General features: G+C 40.4%; 2 protein-coding genes and 1 pseudogene across 12 annotated transcripts in view; all 3 read right to left on the bottom strand.

The window, feature by feature from the left end:
- Positions 1-1696: 1696 nt before the first annotated feature.
- Positions 1697-2188, bottom strand: LOC101129223 (large ribosomal subunit protein uL24-like; annotated as a pseudogene).
- On the bottom strand, positions 1697-15999 carry MSS51 (MSS51 mitochondrial translational activator). 2 transcript variants are annotated; one of them, XM_004049587.5, is made up of 7 exons: positions 13011-15999; positions 7567-7804; positions 7116-7271; positions 6114-6238; positions 5318-5884; positions 4592-4685; positions 1697-4264 (listed from the first exon to the last, which is right to left on the bottom strand). In XM_004049587.5, exons 2-7 carry the CDS (start codon positions 7785-7787, stop codon positions 4045-4047), a joined length of 1383 nt encoding a protein of 460 aa, XP_004049635.3. In that variant the 5' UTR covers positions 7788-7804; positions 13011-15999; the 3' UTR covers positions 1697-4044. The 2 variants fall into 2 exon arrangements, with proteins under 2 accessions (XP_004049635.3, XP_055209454.2); XM_055353479.2 differs by lacking the exon at positions 13011-15999 and having other exon boundaries at positions 7567-8127.
- Positions 16000-16298: 299 nt separating this feature from the next.
- The window catches only part of PPP3CB (protein phosphatase 3 catalytic subunit beta), a 58745-nt gene continuing 54093 nt past the window's right edge, over positions 16299-20950 (bottom strand). For 5 of the 10 annotated variants that reach the window (XM_019034977.3, XM_019034978.3, XM_019034976.4 and 2 more), the window contains 2 exons: positions 19380-19409; positions 16299-17914 (listed from right to left, as the gene is read on the bottom strand). In XM_019034977.3, the coding sequence (XP_018890522.1) occupies positions 17736-17914; positions 19380-19409 (209 nt within the window). In that variant the 3' untranslated portion in view covers positions 16299-17735. The remainder of the gene's footprint in view (positions 17915-19379; positions 19410-20950) is intronic. The other 5 variants (XM_019034980.3, XM_019034979.4, XM_019034981.4 and 2 more) reach the window with 1 other exon arrangement.

Below are 20950 nucleotides of genomic sequence, written 5' to 3'. Positions count from 1 at the left end.
TGGATATCCAGTTGTCCCAGGACTATTTGTTGAAAAGTCTGTTCTTTTCCCAATTAATTGTTTATGTACCCTTGTCAAAAATCAATTGACCATAAATGTTAAGGTTTTTTTTTTCTTTTTTTTTTTTTTTGAGACAGGTTCTCACTTTTCACCCAGGCTGGAGTGCAGTGGCACAATCTTGGCTCACTGCAGCCTCAACCTCCTGCGCTCAAGCAGTCCTCTCACCTCAGCCCCTCAAGTAGCTAGGACTACAGGTATGTGTCACCATGCCCAGCTAATTTTTTTTGTATTTTTTTTTAGAGACGGGGTTTTGGGATGTTTCCCACACTGGTCTCAAGCTCCTGAGCTCAAACGATCTGCTTGCCTTGGCCTCCCAAAGTGCTGGGATTACAGGCATGAACCACCATGCCCTGCTATTCTTGTTACAGTCCGAATGTTTTGTGAGCCTCCTCCACCCCAATACATACACATACACATACATACACCACACATTCACAAATTCACGTGCTGAAATCCTAATCTCTGGCTTTAGGAGGTGGGATCTTTGGGAAATTATTAGGTCATGAGGGCAGAGCCCTCATGAGTGGGATTAGTGTCCTTGTAAAAGAGGAAAGAGTGACCTCAGTCGCCCCTTCCACAGTAAGAACATGCCCTTCTCAGACACGAAATCTGCTAGTGCCTTGATCTTGGACTTTCCAGCTTCCAGAAATGTGGAAAATAAATTTGATGTTTACAAGCCACACAGTTTACAGTATTTTGTTACAGCAGCCCAAGCAGACTAAGACAATTCTCAATTCTACTGCACTGACCTTATGTCTATTCTATGCCAGTATCACATTGTCTTGACTACTACTATTTTGTACAGGTTGAGCATCCCTAATCCAAAAATTTGAAATTCAAAATGCTCCAAAGTCCAAAGCTTTTTGAGTACCGAGATCCAAAATGGTCCAAAACCTGAAACTTTTGGAGTGCTGACATAGCACTCAAAGGATATGCTCACAGGAGCATTTTGGGTTTTCAGATTAGGGATATTGAACTGCTAAGTATACAATTGATTATAGGTTTTGGAACTGGGGGCCAGGCACAGTGGCTCATAATCTCAGCACTTTGGGAGGCTGAGGAGGGTGGATCTCTTGAGCTCAGGAGTTCAAGACCAGCCTGGGCAACATGGCAAAACCCTGTCTCTACAAAAAATACAAAAATTGGCTGGGCATGGCGGCTTGCACTTGTGGTCCCAGCTACTAGGGAGGCTGAGGTGGGAGGATCACTTGAGCCCGAGACTCTGTCTCAAACAACAAAAAAAAGAAATTGGGATGTATGAGTCCTCCAACTTTGCAAACATTTTCGTTTAACTTCAATATTAATTTGGGATACTTGGTATTATCTCCATTTTACAGATGAAGAAACTAAGGCTTACAGAAGTTTAGCTTCCCTTGCAATATAAAATTTGATGGCTGTTCCAGGATTCATACTCAGATCTACAAAAATCCACAATACTCCTATCATCTTATCTCAATCTACCTTCCAGACTTATACTAATCCCCAAAGGTACCTTCAAATATCCCATATGCTTTTCTGCCTCCAAACTTCTGGTCCTGTTGTTCCTTCCGTCTTGAGTGCCTTGTGCTCTGTTTCAAAAAATTCTCACTCAGAATATTTTCACTATCATTTAGCAAAATGATCTCTTTCCACTCTATTTCTTTTTTTTCTTTGTTTCAAGTTTTAATCAAAGCTTGTATATAAGATTACTTTATTCCTGCATCTTCACAATTGTTTCTTCCTTGTATTTCCCCTTTTCCTTTCCTACTTGGCGAGATTTGGCTTTCCGTTCAAGGATCTTTTTGCGGTCTTTGTCCAGTCTTAGCCTAGTGATGACCACCTTGCTAGGGTGAATGCCTATGTGGACAGTTGTGCCATTAGCTTTTTCCCACTGCACCCATTCATTGTAGATAACATATTTCTTCCTGTAAACCTGGACTACTTTGCCAGTTTGCTGATCTTTATAGTGTCCTCATACAACCTGAACTTCATCATCCTTTTGGATGGGCATGCATCGCACGTTGTACTTCTGTCTCAGCTCTTTGGAAAGAGGGGAAGACATAATTTTCCTGTGAATGTGGGAAGGTGCATTGAAATGCCTTTTGCAATTCTTGCTTCAGTCGGAAGTCACAAAGGGATTAAACTTCATTTTGGCCGCTCCTGCTTCAGTGATGGCCACAAGAGGGAAGAGAGCTCTTTTCACTCTATTTCCTTAGCACCAGAAGCCTCTCTCGTGTTTCTTACTCCATATTATACCTTGCAATAAAGGTATCTCCAAATACATAAATATTATTTCCCTTCCTAAGAATAAACACCATGTCTTATTTACCTTTCAATCTCCCCAAAGCCAAAATACAGTACCTGTAGTATGACAGGTACTGTTTTCAATGAATATATGAAATTCTAAAATTATCCCTATTAGAGTGGGCAATAGAATGTGTATGTGTGTGTTGGGGTGATGGGCTGTAATATGTGTGTGAGAGACAGTCATGGCAAGATTGTGGGAATGAATACCCAGGAAATGTCCTAATCCTGAGAGTATGATGAGAAAAGGATGACATTGGCTGGGCACAGTGCCTCATGCCTGTAATCCTAACACTCTGGCAGGCTGAGGTGGGAGGATTGCTTGAGCCCAGGAGTTTGAGACCAGCCTGGGCAACACAAGGAGGCCCTGTCTCTAGAAAAAGAAAAAAAAAAGTTAGCTGGGCATGGTGGTATGTACCTTAAGTCCCAACTACTTGAGAGGATGAGATGGAAGGATCACTTGAGCCCAGGAGTCTGAGGCTGCAAAGAGCTAAGATAATGCCACTGCACTCCAGCCTTGGTGACAGAGCAAGACTCTGTCTCCAAAAAGAAAAAAGAAAAAGAAATAAAAAAGAAAAGGATGACATGAGGCAAATGTGTGACAGAGTGGCAGACCCAGAGAACTGATGCTAATTACTCTGTTGGCAAGAGAGAAACTTCCAGTCTTGAGGTGTTATGTGCAGATGAGTAATACTTGCCAGTGAATAGGAAATAAAACAAGTGACTTAAGAAGCCCCAAACTGAGTTTATTGGGGTATAGAATGGGGGATAATAAGTAACTCCAGTATATTCAGGTAAAGTCTGATATAGCTTGGGATATCTAAAATATAACACCAGGGCTACTCTAGGGTCAAAAGTCCCCAAGAGAAAACAGGAAAAGTAGACATTTCTCTCAAAAAAGTCAGGAAACAGGACACCGTACCAATGCTTACAACCTCATCCATGTTCCCAATGACTTCCCTGACTTGTCCATTCTTGCATCACTTCAAGTCATCAACATCTTTCCATTTTTTAGCCCAAATTACTGGATGAGAAGAAAGTCTTTTTCAGAAGAATAAGGTGGTTCTCATTCTTCTTCTCAGTGCCATCTGGTTCCAGTCAAAAGGTAAACTTCTTTACAAAGGAAAAGTGTTAGGAACTATAAGCTCTGGAAAGACCAGCATCAGGGCCTCTTCCCACCCACTAAATCTAATTTCCTATCTCTAGAAGCTACTGTGGCTAAACTCTTAGAAACCAGTTACATTGGCTGGGCATGGTGGCTCATGCCTGTAATCCCAGAACTTTGGGAAGTCGAGGCAGGCAGATCACCTGAGGTCAAGGGTTTGATACGAGCCTGGCCAACATGGTGAAACCCTGTCTCTGCTAAAAATACAAAAATTAGCCAGGTGTGGTGGTGTGCACCTGTAATCCCAGCTACTAGGGAGGCTGAGGCAGGAGAACCACTTGAACCCAGGAGGCAGAGACTGCAGTGAGCCGAGATCATGCTGCTGCACTCCAGCCTGGGCAACAGAGCAAGACTCCATCTCAAAAAAAGAAAGAAACCAGTTATGTTATACAGAAACTCTCATTCAGCTTAGAATTTTTACCCAAACAGTGAATGAGGTTTAGAATATAATTTTTTCAAAGTTTGCAAGAACCTGGCATTAGCAGGGTAATTTCATCACAACCTCCCCATTTTCCAGATGTCCAGTCATGATCTATTTAAATCCCACCATCCACTTTCTCTTCTAATTGCCTATTATCCAGCTGACCGGAGCTTCCAAGAAACATGATATAGTATGCACTGCAGTATACTGGCTGCTTGTTGGGACTGGAATAGACCTGTTCAGGTTTGAGGGACATGAAAGGATTAGCCCCAAAGGCAGTGATGTGTGTATCCAGTTCCACCAGAATCTGCAAAGAGGATACCAACTCCTGATGGCTGTAGAAGAGAGAGAAGAAAAATTACTCTACTGATTGTGACAGAGATAAAGGAAAAACTGCCCAAGAGCCTGACATTTCTGTAATCACCAATCCCCGAAATTGCCTAAGGCTGGACTAGGCAAGGGCTATCTTTCCCTCCCAAATGTCTCATTAAATATTCCATTAACTAGCAAAGGACTGTTCCAAGGGGATGAAAAAGCCATATGCGGAAAAGAAGAACATCCTCACCAGAAGGTAGATGAGCAAGAGGGGGGCAAAATGAGCTCATCTATATAAAGTGAGATGTAAAGTCAGGGAAGTATCACAAATAGGATGAGGTCAAAACCTGTAAACAGTAATCAATGTAGGAATCTTATAGTCACGAAGTAGCAGCAGGGTGGGCAGCCAAGCCTCCATCAAGTCTGGGGAGGAATGAAAACCTGTGGAACAAAAATGAAAATGAGAATAGAGAAAGACTAAAGCAGACCCTAAGAGCAAGATATTTCTTTGACTGTGAGCACCCCACCCCTCACCTTGCTTATCCCCAATCATTATCATCATCACCATCATCCACTCTTCAATGAAAAATTCTGAACCCAAGTGTAGTACATATGGCAAATGATCAAGAAAAGTTGTCATCAGGCCGGGTGCGGTGGCTCACGCCTGTAATCCCAGCACTTTGGGAGGCAGAGGCGGGCGGATTATAAGGTCAGGAGATCGAGATCATCCTGGCTAACACAGTGAAACCCCGCCTCTACTAAAAATACAAAAAAATTAGCCGGGCGTGGTGGTGGGTGTCTGTAGTCCCAGCTACTCGGGAGGCTGAGGCAGGAGAATGGCGTGAACCCAGGAGGCGGAGCTTGCAGTGAGCCGAGATCGCGCCACTGCACTCCAGCCTGGGCGACAGAGCGAGACTCCATCTCAAAAAAAAAAAAAGAAAAAAAAAAAAAGAAAAGTTGTCATCATATTGTGTTTAATGAGACCAAATGAATGGGGTTCCAAAGACAGAAGATTCAGGATGGAAAATTCTCAGGGGAGCCACCCTCTATTCCCCTGAACCAATGACTCTTACCTGGATGGAATGCCGCCACCAAATCTGGATGGTGTGTCTGCCCGGTCTCTACTTGCTCCTCCCAGAAGTCATGGTAGAGGCCCCTGTGGGCACTAAGCTGAATTGTGCCAGGTTCCAGGGGTGAAGTTGAGGTGCTCTGTGAAAAGCCAGTAGCTACGTCTACACCCACCATGACCACACGGAGTCCAAGGTGCCCAGGAAACATGTAACCAAGCTCATCATAGTCCCCTGGGCGAGTAAGAAATGTCTCCACATGGGAAGCACCAACCACATGCACTGTGCTTCCCCCAGTCCTCCTAACATCTATCCCCAAGGCCCTAAGTCCTAGGCCTAGAGTCAAGGGCCGTGACAGGACATCTGTCAGCAGCCGCTTCAAAGATCCCTGCAGGACATCCGGGTCTGGCCTTGGCCGTCCTACACTGGCCCATAAGGTGGTCATGGCATGACTAACTAGCACAGCATCCAATGTAGCATCTAGGTGTAACCCCTTCATAGAAAACCAGGAGTCCCAGTCCTGTACAGCTTCAGGTGGCCATGGCCAAGGTCCTGAGGGTAGGACAAAATCACCTGTAGGAAAGAAGAAATAAGAAGTAACCTAATGCTTTCCTGGCTTCAAAATTTCCCCCTCACTAATGATCAATATTCCCTCCATGTTCACTCTGCCAACCTGTGAGCAGGGGTGCCCCATCCTTTGCCCCACTTCCTCATTTTTTCATAACAATATGATTTTGTATCTTCCTTTAAATGCAATCAACTATGACCATTATGGCAGAGATCCTCAACACCACCACTCCACCTGTGACCAGAAGCCATTCCATGAGACGGTCCACAGCCACAAGACGAAGCTCTTGACAAACCCTCCTGTGTGCAGGCCAGTCTGACTTCTGGCACTCTGGACCACAGTAATAGACATTTCTGCACCTGAAAGAATGAGAGAGAAATAGCTCTTATACTATAAATATGATTGGGGTTATCTGAGGAAAGGAACTGATATTCCTGCACCTAGGATGGTGAATGGGTAAGGAAGGTAGGGAGAGGAATGACAGCTGATGCACCAATTTTGGGGACTACATTTGGCAGACAAGGCAGGAGGGATTGGGAATATAATTATTCTGCCAGACAGAGTGATACCTTACTCTCTCTCTGGAACAACTCACTTTTTATATCACTTTTAGAAAAAACACCACGAGTTTGCAGCTGTCCTCTCATAACAGGTATGGTTCAACCTCCACCTCCCCAGAACAAATGTAGTCTTACTCCTTGAGTACTCGAGAGAGAGACAGAGAGGATTGTATTGTGGTTTCTTGTCTCACTTCCCAATAACACCAAAAATAAGCAGGATTAGAACACTGTTCTAATCTCTGTAGCCTGGGTGACAAAAAATGAGGACCTAAGTCTTAGGTTATTTTGAAAACTTTCAGATCTTTCCTCTTGGAATGAGGTTGTAGTAGAAGGTCATTGCTTTTTTTTTTTTTTTTTTTTGAGACAGAGTCTCGCTCTGTCATCCAGGCTGGAGTGCAGTGTGCAATCTCGGCTCACTGCAACCTCTGCCTCCTGGGTTCAAGCAATTCTCCCACCTCAGCCTCTCGAGTAGCTGAGACTACAGGTGTGTGCCACCACACCAGGCTAATTTTTGTATTTTTAGTAGAGACAGGGTTTTGCCGTGTTGGCCAGGTTGGCCTCATGTGATCCACCTGCCTCGGCCTCCCAAAGTGCTGGGATTACAGGCATGAGTCATCATGCCCGGCTAATACAGGATCATTTCTGAATGTCTCCCTATTAGCCCCCAACAAGTCACCTCTTACAGTGCCGGAGAACCTTGGAGTCTGAAAGCCCACTAGGGAGTGCTCTACAGTGAGCACAGAATCGAAATGTGTCTTCCATCCTCTGGAACATTTCTTGAGGACATCGAAATCCAAAGCCTGATACGGGAGTACCCCCATCTATCACCAACCTGCAGAGACAGCATGGAGAAGGAATGACAATGGGGAAAGGAATATCTCCAGAATCTCTCATGCTCCCCATCTTGTCTCCTACACATTTCCACTTACTCCTATGTCTCCCACTGCCATCATTTTTCACTTAAGTGAATATTTCTTCTTTTATAGTAATATAGTAACTGGCAAAAGGATGAGAAAATCTCTTATTGCAAATACTCCATATTCACCAAACTGTACTCCCTCTCCACCTTCTGAAATTTACTTCTACCAGAGACAATATATCCCTTTTCCATAGAGCTGGTCACTCACTTATATTCTTCATAGCTTTTCATGTTCAGCTTTTGAAGGATCAGCTGCGATAGGCCAGGAACATTATCATCCAAGGAGAAGAAGCCAAGTGTGTCAATGCTAGGGCCAGGTTTTGAGGGGGTCAGAGGCACAGGGGTCACAATTGTGGTTGGGGCCATGATGATGGGAGCCACTGATGAGGGAGGTTTCTTGTGCCTTCGTCGCCGGGACCGTGGAGCCATGGCCTGTCCAGTGATACCTGGAGATTATATGCAGAATAGACATGGAATGGAATTTTACAAGCTGGACACTTGTGAAGTATTTTCATATGCTTGACCTTTCATTTCTCATTCCAGTCTCTCAGACCCAGGTTATCAGTAAGATTTATTCAGTATTTACTGGTTATTGATCACCATAGGCAGCTGTGGAAAATAGGGAAGAAGTAATTTGTTGTTGTTGTTGTTTTTTGAGACAGAGTCTTGCTCTGCCGCCCAGGCTGGAGTGCAGCAGCATAATCTCAGCTCACTCCACCTCCTAGGTTCAAAGGATTCTCCTGCCTCAGCCTCCCAAGTAGCTGGGACTACGGGCAGGCGCCACCATGCCCGGCTAATTTTTGTATTTTTTAGTAGAGATGGGGTTTCACCATGTTGGTCAGGCTGGTCTCAAACTCCTGACCTCAGGTGATCCACCCACCTTGGCCTCCCAAAATGCCAGGATTACAGGCTTGAGCCACCGCACCCAGCCAAGAAGAAGTAATTTTATATGAATATAATTTACACATATTAAGTCCTATACATTATATGTACACACACACACATATATATATATAAGTAAATGCATCAAAAAAGATTTGGCAGGGCCCATAGAAAACTGGTAACAGCCGGGCGTGGTGGCTCACGCCTGTAATCCCAGCACTTTGGGAGGCTGAGGCGGGCGGATCACCTGAGGTCAGGAGTTCAAGACCAGCCTGGCCAACATGGTGAAACCCCATCTCTACTAAAAATACAAAAAATTAGCTGGACGTGGTGGTGGGTGCCTGTAATCCCAGCTACTTGGGAGGCTGAGGCAGGAGAACTGCTTGAACCCAGGAGGCGGAGGTTGCGGTGAGCCGAGATCGCACCATTGCACTCCAGCCTGGGCAACAAGAGCAAAACTCTGTTTCAAAAAAAAAAGAAAACTGGTAACAGTGATTAACTCTGAATAGTTTAAGAAGGCAGTTAAATAGGAACTGGGCTGATCAAACGGAACTGTATACTTACCTGTAATGTTTGACTTTTTTAATAAGGAGAAAATATTAATATAGCTTTAATGTATTTTAAAACTCAATTTAAAAGAGGAAAAAGCAATAGAAGTTTTAATTCTCCAAAGTGACCATCCAATTGGAGGGTTAGACAGTTTAATATAGAGAGATAAAACATTTATTTTGAAAGACCTATTATCACATGTATAAGCAATAAGCCAAGAAGTAAAAATTAAATGTAATATAAAACGTGCACTAAGAGTTATGTAGTCAAGCAAGTCAGAAAAATTTCCTAAAGTGGTAAGTTTTGAGGTAGAAGTAAGCCTACACTCAGTCACTATCTGGCTGTGACTCTGTGCTGTCCTCTTTCCCTGTCTCATCTTCTGCCATGCCTTCCATAAGAGCTGAGTAAACAGAAAGGACCATATGAGAAAAATTAAAATGTCCATTCATGTAATATATATTTACTGATAAACAGATGAAATCATTTGCGAAACACTATATATAGAAGCAAATATGAGAAATATATATCTAAATGTCTTGTAGGGAAATTAGATGTAGACTATAAGGTACTATATAAATCCAACCAGAAAAGGGCAACTAAAGCACTAATGGGAGATCAGAAGAAGAAAATCTCTTCAGTGGGTGAGAATCTCTTCAGTGGCTTTCTTCATGAAGCAGGTAGCAGTTGGAATAGACCTTGAAAGATGGGAATACTTTGAATACTTGGAAATAGGGAAAAAATAAATTCTAAGCACAGAGGAGAGAATAAACACAGAAATATAGACAGAAACATTCTGCAAATTAATGAAATAGAATGACTCGAGTTTGAATGTTTAAAGTATAAAGACCTAAACTTAAGAAGTAAAACTATAAAAGTCTATGGGGAACGGTTCATGACATAGGTTTGGCAATAATTTCTAGGATATGACACCAAAAGCACAGGCAACACCACCACCACCAAAATAGATAAATTGGACAGCAAAATTAAAAACTTTTGTGCATCAAAGGATGCTAAACTAACAACAGAGTCAAATGACACCCCAAGAATGGAAGAAAATATTTGCACACCATATATCTGATAAGGGGTTAGTATTCAAAATATATAAAGAATTCCCACAACTCAATAACAAACAAAAAAACCACCAAACAACCCAACTAAAAAATTGGGCATAACATGTGAATAGGCATTTTCCCAAAGAATATATGCAAATGGACAATAAACAAAAGAAAATATGCTCAATAGTCATTAGGAAAATGCAAATCAGAACCACAGTGAGATATTACTTCATACCCACTAGTATGGCTATTATAAAAAAAAAAACAGAAAATAACAAGTGTTGATGAGGATATGGAGTAATTTGAACCCTCGTACACTGCAGGTGAGAATGTAAAATGGTGCCACCACTATAGAAAACAGTATGGCAGTTCCCCAAAAAGTTAACATAATATTACTATATAACCAGAAATTTCATTCTTAGGTATGTGCCCAAAATATTTAAAAACGGATACTCAAACCAATACTTATATGTGAATGTTTATAGCAGCACTATTCACAACAGCTAAAAGGTAGAAACAACCCAAAGGTCCATCAATGGATAAATGGATAAACAAATTGGGATATAAATATACATATGAAGATGTATATTATTCAGCTATAAAAAGAAATGAAATACTGATACACGCTACAATGTAGAGGAACTTCAAAAAACATTATACTAAGTGAAGAAAGCCAGACACAAAATGTTGTATACATGTTGTATGATGCCATTTCTACGAAATATCCAGAATAGGTAAACCCAGAGACAGAAAGCAGATTGGTAGTTGCTAAGGGCTGGGTGGAAGGGAAAATGGGGAGTAACTGCTTAATGGTTATGGGGTCTTCTTTTGGGGTGATAAAAATGTTTTGGAACAAGACAAAATTGATGGTTGAACAATACCATGAATACACTAAATGCCATTTAATTGCTCACTTTAAAATTATTAATTTTATGTTACATGATTTTCACTTCGATTAAAAAAGAAAGGAAGGAAGGTATTCATAGAGACTGAGAGGCTAAAAAGTTATTAATCCCCAGATTGTCTTCAGGTACAGAGAAATGACAGAGGATTAAAAACGCTGGCAGTGTGAATGAGGAAACTGTTAAAGTTCAAACCAGGGATCATGTTTTGTTACAAAAATGATCTGACATTTGATCCTTCTAGATCAGATCTGTTAGGAAAAACCTCAGAATCATCATGCAGCTGAGGTGTATGCAGGTGGCAAAAATAAACAAAAAGCTCCCAGAATTATCCAGCTCATATCCATATCTTACAACATGACTCTTAAAAACCTGTCCTCAGGTTAATGGAGGAACAAATTTGTATTTTCCTTTGTACTTTCTTTCTCCTCATCCTTATGTTTCCATCCACCCTCTTAATGTCTCCCCTTATCCCATGGGTGAATGGATGGTTTCAGAGTCCACAGAACAGAAATAGTCAAGCTCATCTGTATACCATATCCTATATATTACCTTCAATGAAGAAGAAATTGGACCTAATGATATTAGATTATCTTAGGGTTTAAGGGTCATGTCCTTTTACCAAAAGAGTAAATGGAATTGCCCTTCACACTTTAGGACCCAATTTCCAACAACTAACCTCATTCTGTCCTCCACTTTTAATCACCTCACATTCTCATTGCATTTTCAGAATCACTGCCATTCTACAAAAAGCATTTATCTAGTCTACCCACCTGCCTCAGGCAAGATAACATTTTCTTTTTCTTTCTTTCTTTGAGACAGAGTCTCACTCTGTCACCCAGGCTGGAGTGCAGTGGTGCGATCTTGGCTCACTGCAACCTCCACCTCCCGGGTTCAAGTGATTCTCCTGCCTCAGCCTCCTGAGTAGCTGGGATTACAGGCTCGCGCCACCATGCCCGGCTAATTTTTGTATTTTTAGTAGAGATGGGGTTTCACCGTGTTGGTCAGGCTGGTCTCGAACTCCTGACCTCGTGATCCACCCACCTCGACCTCCCAAAGTGCTGGGATTACAGGCATGAGCCACGGCGCCCGGCCAAGACACCACTTTCTTAAACCTTGAAAGAATGATTTTTTTTTTTTTTAAATAGGTATGGAAGGAAAGTGTGATTTGAGACAACTCTAGGGTCTTAAATCCCAGAATTTATAATAGTTATCTCCCTGAAGTTAAAACATAAGCCTTTTTGCTGCAATGGAAGCAAGCCACTTAAGGTCAGAAAGGTACTGCTTTACTTTTCCGCATTTCCAAGGTGAGGTCTTCCTCTAAAGGAAGATTAGCTCTTGGCAATCTGGGAGTTGGCTGAACTGGTCAGAAAGCAAAAGGATCACAGTTTGAGGAAGAGGAGTGGTGGTAAAAATCCCTAATGTCACAGTCTCCTCTGTGTCTAGAGCACAATGTTCATGATACAAATGAGTTAGCTTTCTGGCAGAAAAGTAAGAAGGTGGGTGAGAAGCCAGGTCTTTGATCTGCATCTATATACATCATCAGGTTCATGTTTGAGTTTGTATACCCCAGGCCCAGACACAGCTTCCCTGGTTCTAATTCTCCTGCAAAGAGCCCCAGGCTACTCCCTGTTCACAGGTTATAAACTGAGAGAAACAAAGGAAAAAACAGGGGACTCACAGGAGAAGCTGGAAAGAATTGCAGTAAGCTCTTTGAACTTTCCAGAGTCTAGAATGTTCTCCACTTAGGGAATCCCTTTCATTTTTTTCTAGCCATCCACAGTGACTTAGGCTGTAATTTAGTCCCAGTATAAGAGAGAGAACACCAACACCAAGAACTGGAGAGGAGACATGATCTTGATTGCCTAGAAAAACTTTTATCCTTCATGTCCAAATTCAAGACAAAATATTAATCTATTCCTAGACTTAGGTTTCCCATCTTCTTCTTTACCACCAAGAGTCCCAAGCTTCACCTAAACTACAGTCATATTTTCACTATCTCCAGATAAGGAGTGCTCATCTAATTTTCTATAAGTCACCAAAAAATGCAAAACGTCTTTGGAGAGGTAGGGAGAAGGAAGACTGAAACTGGTCATTGGAGATCCTTATAAGGGGGTAGGAAAAGAGAAGGAGAAATGCATTAAGGACACTAATTATGGCCACATTCAGCTGTTTAATCAGTGATTAACACTGCCTGGGGTGATAAATACTTTACTCAATTATAAACTAAGCAAGCAGACAGGTTGACGGAAAAAAAAACTTACCCTGCTAAGTCCTCAGCTTCCTTCCTTCTCTCTTTCCTCCAAGTGAAATGAGTGCTTGATCTCTTCACATCTAGGTTGTGGCTTACTTGCAGCTGTCCCTTCATATCACTTTCCTTTGCAAACTGCTGAAATGCTGAGTCTCAGTGATTAAGTGTGCCCTGCCAACCAGACAGACAAGGCTGAATTCTCCCTAATGAGGCAAAGAGGGATCTGTCCCCCTGCCTGAGGGCTTCTCTCTAACCTTTGTTCTCTGCCAAGAGGGCTCAGGACTGTCAACACTCCCAAGTGTTAGCCAAGTAAAGGCCAGGCAGGCTGACAAAAAATGAAACCTGCTGCTTCCTAGACTTCTCTCACTCAAGGCAATATTTCTGTTCTCAGTTTACAGCTTCAGAAGAAAACCCTTTGGATTAGTGCAGAAGTCAATATTTGATTGGAAAGGGTAAGCACCTTTCCAACCAAGTGGGAGGAACCAGAGGACCCTCTGGAGTTCTGTTTGTTGATCTAGACACAGGATGAGTTCCCCCAGGCCTGGTGTCCTTTTTCAGCATAACAAACATTGTTCAAACAAAACTCAACAATGTCCAATCTTGGATTAAGTAGAAGGGAGAAAATAAATGGCCATTTAATGGTACAGAATGAAATCAGTTGTAGGGGAAACATGCAGAATTAACTTGTAAAATTCACTTTCCCTGAAAGAAGGGTAAGATAACTCTCTGAGTGAGAGAGTCATCAGGAGCACTTTACCTGTTTTAAGAGAGGAATAAATGCTTCTGGGATATTAAACAAAACCAAAATACTAGTTAATGACTAAAAATACATACTATTTCTAGGAAAAGAAAATAGAAAAGAATCAGCTCAACCATTCTCTTATCCTCCTTGTAATTGCAGCTGATCCAGGAAATTCAATTCCACAGTCCTAGCTTCTTTCTACTTACAGCTAGCCTATCTGAAGTTCTTAGGGCAGTGGTCCTAAAAGACTGCAAGATCTTTCTTACCCTCAAAAAATTTTTTAAAATTTTTAAATAAAAAAGTTCTGACTTTCTGCTTATATCTGACCCCAGCTCTCACTTACCTGCTTCTTTGAACATCATCAAACTGGGGAACAGAATCACTCGCAATGAGGTCCTGGAATGTGGCAAATCAAATCCACACAGGAACCCCAAACTGTAAAAAGTACAAACTACATGCAGGGAAGGTGGAAGAAAAGTGTTAAGGATTCAACCAAACACTGCATAACATTATGTAGAATAGCTGTGGATAAAGGAAAATCAGTTGCAATAGGCAAAAACCCTAAATAAAATAGGGGTAATTCACTTTGAGCAAAAGTTTCAGGCCAACTTCAAATTTAACAGGCTTCAAAATTTATCTGAGAACCTCAAATGTTTTAAGTTCTGTTAATAATGGCTGAACTGCAGAAGATACAAGACATCAGAGATTGACTTTTCTAATTCAGAAGTTGTCAATGAATATAAAGGAGAATGGTAATATAGAAAAACTTTGATGTTGAATACTTACATTTTACTATCACTGTGACTTGCTCTGGTAAACATTTAAAGTTACGAAGTCCGAACTTTTCACAATTTGTATTCATCATGAGTTGCATTTAAAAAATCTTAATAAATGGTATGCTGTGAAATGAATTATGAAGAAAGACTAGAAAGAGGTTCCTATTCAACATGTAGGAAGTGGTCTGTGAGGCACTATGTGATACTTTATCACTCTTCAGGTATATTGCTTTTCCTGAATTTGGTTCCTTTCTCTTATTTTCCTCTTAATTTTTACCATCAATCCATAGTTTTTTTTGCTAATCGTACTTAATGCTCACCCATGATTCCCACAAACACTATATAATGCTAGTTATGTACCTAAGGGCTAGGAAAGTTCCTGGCACCTGATATACTAGTTAAACTCTTATTTACTTTTTAATTTTTCTATTGGGTCTATTTTAGCCAGATAAACTCTTTACTGAATAGCTTTCATAAAACAACATCGACAACAATCTTTAAGGTATGCAACTTTCATAAACAACATCGACAACAATCTTTAAGGTATGCAATGCATAATAACTTTAGAGCCAACTCATGGACTGCTTTGTAAGTTAATATTTTGGCAAGCAGAGAGTTATAATAATTAACAATTTGTGGCCGGGTGCAGTGGCTGACACCTGTAATCCCAGCACTTTGGGAGGCTGAGGTGGGCAGATCATGAGGTCAGGAGTTTGAGACCAGCCTGGCCAACATGGTGAAACCCCATCTCTACTAAAAATACAAAAATTAGCCAGGCGTGGTGGTGGGCACCTGTAGTCCCAGGTACTTGGGAGGCCGAGGCAGGAGAATTGCTTGAACCCAGGAGGCGGAGGTTGCAGTGAGCCAAGAGCATGCCACTGCATTCCAGCCTGGGTGACAGACAGAGATTCCGTCTCAAAAAAAAAAAAGAAAAAGAAAAAAAGAAAAAGAAAAAAGAAACAATTTGAGAAGTTCTGTTTGTTACCTGGAATTAGGCAAGCATATGTGTGTGTGTGTGTGTGTGTGTGTGTGTGTGCACGCGCGCTTACCTAATATATTTACATATATTTTGTTTGTTTTTAAGGGATGGGGTCTCACTCTGTCACCCAGGCTGGAGTACAGTGGTACAATCATAGCTCAACACAGCCTGCAACCATGAGCTCCTAGGCTCAAGCAATCCTCTGTCTCAGCCTCCCAAAGTGTTTGGATTACAGGCATGAGCCACTGTGCCCTGCCTATATTTTGACTTAATGTTTTATAATATATCTCATTGTAATTATTGTTGAGAACTATAATTCAAGTTATTGTATGATTATATAATTTTGAGCAATATCCTAATATCCCTCAATGTGCAAAATCCTATACTTATTGTGATTATGACAAAGAAGAAAGGAATGATAGGAAAATGCAATTATCACTAATATTTTTCTTATTGTTAGAACACCCAGTAAATTCCCAATACCACTATAACAAAATTCTAGACAATAACATATTTTCTTTCAATTAAAAGATAATAAACAGTGATCTTAAATATTAGATTTAGGAGGCCTACAGTAGGCATTCAAAGTCCTCTAGTGCTCAGTTACTAATGCTCATGTAAAACAAGTATATAACAAAAGTTTTTTTTAAGGCAAAATTTATAAAGAATTTAATTAATCAAATTACCATGAACTATCCACGAGATAATCTCCGGAGGACATCCCAGCTCTAGTAACAGGATTTTCTGATTTGCATCAAAAGGACAAATCAGATTGCATCTTCCAAATAAAACCCAACACAGAGATAGGAGCAGCGGCCCATGCATGGAATTTATTGTGTGCTACTGTTTATAAAATACTCGAATAGTCCTGCACATGCATAATATTTCCAACTTAGACAGGAGACCATACAGGGTGCACTTTCTGGCAAACAAAACAATAGATGGTTCCGCTGCCTGGAGCTCTGAGTTGTATTCCAGGGCATGAGGGAAGCAGGCCACCAAAGTAAAGGGAAATACCAAACTACAGTGGCAATCAATACAGGTCAATAATTGTGAAAAATTAGCACATGGTTCCATTTAGTTTAACCAAGCAGTTCAGTAACTATCAAAAGAAAGGTTTCAACATGCAGTCTTGACTTTTATGCTTCCACTAACATCTGAATGATTGAACAGAACCATTGCTTCTAGGCTGCATTGCTTAATCAAAAACACTTCCAGAACATTTTAAAATTTCCTTTGCATTAAAACATAAAAATGATAGAAAGCCAGCAGCAAATCACCCTGGTGGCTCTTTAAGCAACTTGAGTACTCACAATAAACTAAAATTTCTCATAACATCTAGGTAACCTATACATGTCGTACCTGTACATCATAGGTCTATATATTAAATATTTGCAAAATGAAAACATGCATACACAAAATACGTCAAGTTTTACAGACATGATTTGAATTAAAATTTACTTTGACAATGTACAAACTTCTTTTAAAGTACCTTAAATGAGTAATTCTGTAATTCTTCATAATTTTGAAATTTAGAGGTTTTCTTCTTAAATCTCTGGGGTGTAAGTCTTAAAAGATCTGGGCAAAAAAGACTCTAAATTAGTTTTTGGATTTGTGTTCAAGTAAGAGAGCCTGCCTGGAAATAGGATATGCATTCATAATTAAAAAATACCAAGACTATGTTACAGAATTAGCCACATTTAAGAACTATAGACCTGAGGTCAACATTTTGTATAAATGCCAACTGGGTTTCTCGGCATTTTGCTCACAATTCAAAATACAGCTAGTAACCTCAGAAATGTATTTTAAGACCATGCTAATTCATCCTTTAAAGACATTTCATGGAAAAAGAAAAGTCCACATTAGCTCTTAGGATTGCATTTGAAATCATGATTGAAAAACAAAATCTAATTCTACTGAAGGGGAAAAGAAATCTGATTTGTAAACTTAAATGTGTGAACCACAAGCATAAAATGGAGGTGTGGATGCCCTCCACTGGAAATTGCCCCAAGCCCCTTGCTCACTGCTCTCCACCTTGGCAGCGATGACCCAATCTTATCAGATAGCACATGTCCCAGGGCCCTCAAGCCTCCATCCAGGAAGGGGGCTAGGGTCTCAGAAGCACAATGGTTTCTTCAGAGAGACTGTGAAATTTACAGTCAGCTTGGCCGACCCCTCCAGCTCCTCGGGTGATCTGTCCATTTGGGGCCCGAGATGTGAGAGTCCCTGGGAAGTCGTGGGTCACTGGGCAGTATGGTTGCCCGTCCCGTGGTTCTCAGTGGCATGTGCGGTGTTCAGAGAATTGAAACCATCTTGCTGTACAGCATCTTTCCGAGGTGGCATTCTCTCATTGATCCTATCCAAACCCTTTGCCTCTTCAAAACTGCAGATTCTATGTGGTGGAGAGAATCCTCGTATTGCTTAATAAAATGCAAATTTGATAAGTCAGTAATTGAAAAACATTTCTGAGATTTCAAAAACATAATTAATGATTTTTAAGAAGAAAGAAATTAGTAGCTGTAAGTAGCAACACATAAATCTTACTTTAACTGAATCCTATCCTCATTTCAGTCTTCCCTTAAAATGTGAAATGTTTAAACCGAAATATAAACATCATAGCTTTATAGGTGACAAGTGTTAGCAAAGCCTTCCAAAAAATAAAAATACAAAAAAATGTTAACCCTCTCCTGCCCCCAAAATCAACCTCCAGGCAATGGTCTCAGGGTCTCAGGGTCTCAGTCTGACTTCTACTATACCAATTATCTCCTATATCAGTCCCTAAGATCACCAGTGACTATCACAGTAAGGCAGCAATGAGAGTAGGGGCAAGTGAGGAGGCTAAACAAGGTTAATCCTCAATATACAAATCTGTACCAAGAGCTTGGGAGGAGAAAGAGTTAAAGAAAGGTTAAAATACAGTAGATCAGAACTATCTTGGAGGTCAAGGTCAGCCCATCGCCACCAATATAACATTAAAAAGGTGGGAAGTGCCTCCAAGAGTTAGATCTGTGTATGGCTGATAGCAAAAAAGTATTTATAATCTCATAATTTAGAAGATGTTCTCCTTAATTCATTGGCCATACTGCACAGTCTTTGGAAACTCAAATAAAAATAAATCGCAATTCTCCACCAATTGTATGGTTTCTCATTCACTTCATCTAGAATGATGCATCCTCCATTATTAAAATGTTCACAGGAAATATTTTCAAACCACTAGTTATAATCTGGTTGCTTAATATCTGCAATCCTTAGGACTTAGTCTGGCACATGAACCAAACAAATGGCTGGGGCTACAAACACTGAGGAATGTGAAATACCAAGCCAACACATATATATATGAACATAATCTTATCCATAAACTATAGCCCAAACTGCAGCCAAAAAAGAAAAAAGAAAATCATTATAGTGACAGTTCCTGTATTCTCAGTCAGGCACACTACTGGATATGAGTAAAAACAAACTCACACCTATACCTAGAGGAGGTTTCACTTAGGGAAAAAAAATCTGAGTAGCATAGAATCATGCAAAATATGGAACAGATCTCTATTTGCAGGTCAGTTTGGCAATTTCCATTAAAACAGGCAACTTTATAAAGCTATACTGTATAGCATAACATGCTATACTCTAAAGAAATCAGAAACATTATTTTCTGATTGCATATTACATTGGAAAAAAGAAAAAGACTGTCACCATAGACATCAGCCCTTCTGATTTAAAAATGAAAAATTAAAAAAAGAAGGCTGCAAGGCTTCTACACTTGATGAATCAGTGAGTCTGATTCATCTTGGGCTGTAAAAGCTAGGAGTAAAACACACCCACAGGACATTCTCTGATGCCCACCCACACACCACAGATCTCTGCCCAGCACAAGGACTCTGATCATACCTTTTTCAGCCTCAATAGCCTCAACTGTGGCTGTACAGAAGTGAGCAGAGGCATGCAAAATGAATGAGAGAGATGAGAAGGGTCATATTGTACAGCAGAAAAGGCAATGATCACTTAAAATATCACAGTATCCCATACTACATCATCATTTACAATTTAACATAAATAGTACCCAAATTAGAGAGCCCCATCCAAACCCCCAATTCCTGACACAGCACAGTTTACACACAGCACTATGACAACATCACTCAGAGCACAGAACACATAAACCTACTGTAAACACAGACACCTCAGCACCCATGCAAATGCACTCCAGTATTAATTACCCATCTTGAATCAGTAATTTGATGGCCTTAGAATTTTCCATTATGTTTATTATATCACATCCATCACAATCACAGGAAAATGCTCTAGGGTAAAATTATAATAGAATTGTAGCAGAAAAGCAAACAGAAAAGTCTTTTCTTTCATGTCAGTGAGAATAATACTCATTACCAGTTGGTTCCCTAAGACATAAACTAGAAGGGGTCAGCAGTGCTTTACCTGTTACTTCTAATTTATAAGGCAAAACATAAGCTGCAAGAACTGATATGACTACAGTGAAATTTAAGGGCAGTAAACTTGATGAATTACTATAAGTAGAACAGTTCTGTGGCTCTGTTCTTTGTGGGGGACCTGAAAGGACTTCTCCTGTCTACCAGTAACTTCCTTTCTATTCTAGTACTGATGTTCCAAATACCTACAGATATTAACATCTATAGCCTTAAAAAATTCCATTTATACTGACAGAGTTTATCATGAACTCAAATTTGCCTCAGAAAAAGACTACTGAGCATCTTTTCAAACTCATCTACCAATTAAAGAGACATTAAGGAAGAGAAGTGAGGTCTTACAGGCATAAATTCTAATTATTTCATGATATAGACACATAGGTCATATTATAAATAAGAAATACATTATTGGTATAGTGTGTCACTGGTCCATTTGGAGAATTTCACCATAATTAGTCAAACATTTTATAGTCAAAGATTCTTTTTTTCGCTCATTTCTGGGTTTGAACTGTATAAAGAGCTCACACTGAGGACCAGGACCCAAGATAGCACACAACAATACTGGTTTACAATATTGTCCATTCCCCTTATTACTCAGAATATTTGTAAAAGTAATGCCCTTGTCTCTTCTATTTTGCTTCTTCTGCAATAAGGCCAATTAGAATTATTATTCCTGAAGTGATCTTTTAGCAATTAACATGATTTAGAAATAATTTTATCCAAAGCAATTATTAATGTAAAAGAAACTGATGAATCTAAGGTATTAAAGTGTACTAAGTTAGAAAATGTTGATCTTAACCAGACAGTAAAGTGAATTGGGGACCCAAAAGAATTAGGACGAACACTGAATAAAGGAAGAGTTAATTTTCCTTAACTGTTAAACTACATTACAAATCGGGCAGGATATGGAAGATCATGCCTATAACCCCAGCACTCTCGGATGGCTGAGGTGGGAGGATCCCTTGAGTGTTTGAGCCCAGCCTGGGCAACACATAGAGAGACCTCATCTCCCCCCAAAAA

This window comes from Gorilla gorilla, chromosome 8 (assembly GCF_029281585.2).
Source record: "Gorilla gorilla gorilla isolate KB3781 chromosome 8, NHGRI_mGorGor1-v2.1_pri, whole genome shotgun sequence".
Taxonomy (NCBI): Eukaryota; Metazoa; Chordata; class Mammalia; order Primates; family Hominidae; genus Gorilla; species Gorilla gorilla.
The sequence above is the reverse complement of the archived record's forward strand: the minus strand, read 5'-3'. Positions and strand labels throughout refer to the sequence as shown.

Excerpts from the sequence above, each read along its gene's own strand:
- MSS51 (XM_004049587.5), bottom strand. The coding sequence starts at position 7,787 with ATGGCTCCACGGTCCCGGCGACGAAGGCACAAGAAACCTCCCTCATCA. Across the intron at positions 4,686-5,317 it reads GGTGGCGGCATTCCATCCAG|GTTTTCATTCCTCCCCAGAC; the intron begins GTAAGAGTCATT and ends TTTGTTCCACAG. Across the intron at positions 4,265-4,591 it reads ACATTGATTACTGTTTACAG|CCATCAGGAGTTGGTATCCT; the intron begins GTTTTGACCTCA and ends TCTCTTCTACAG.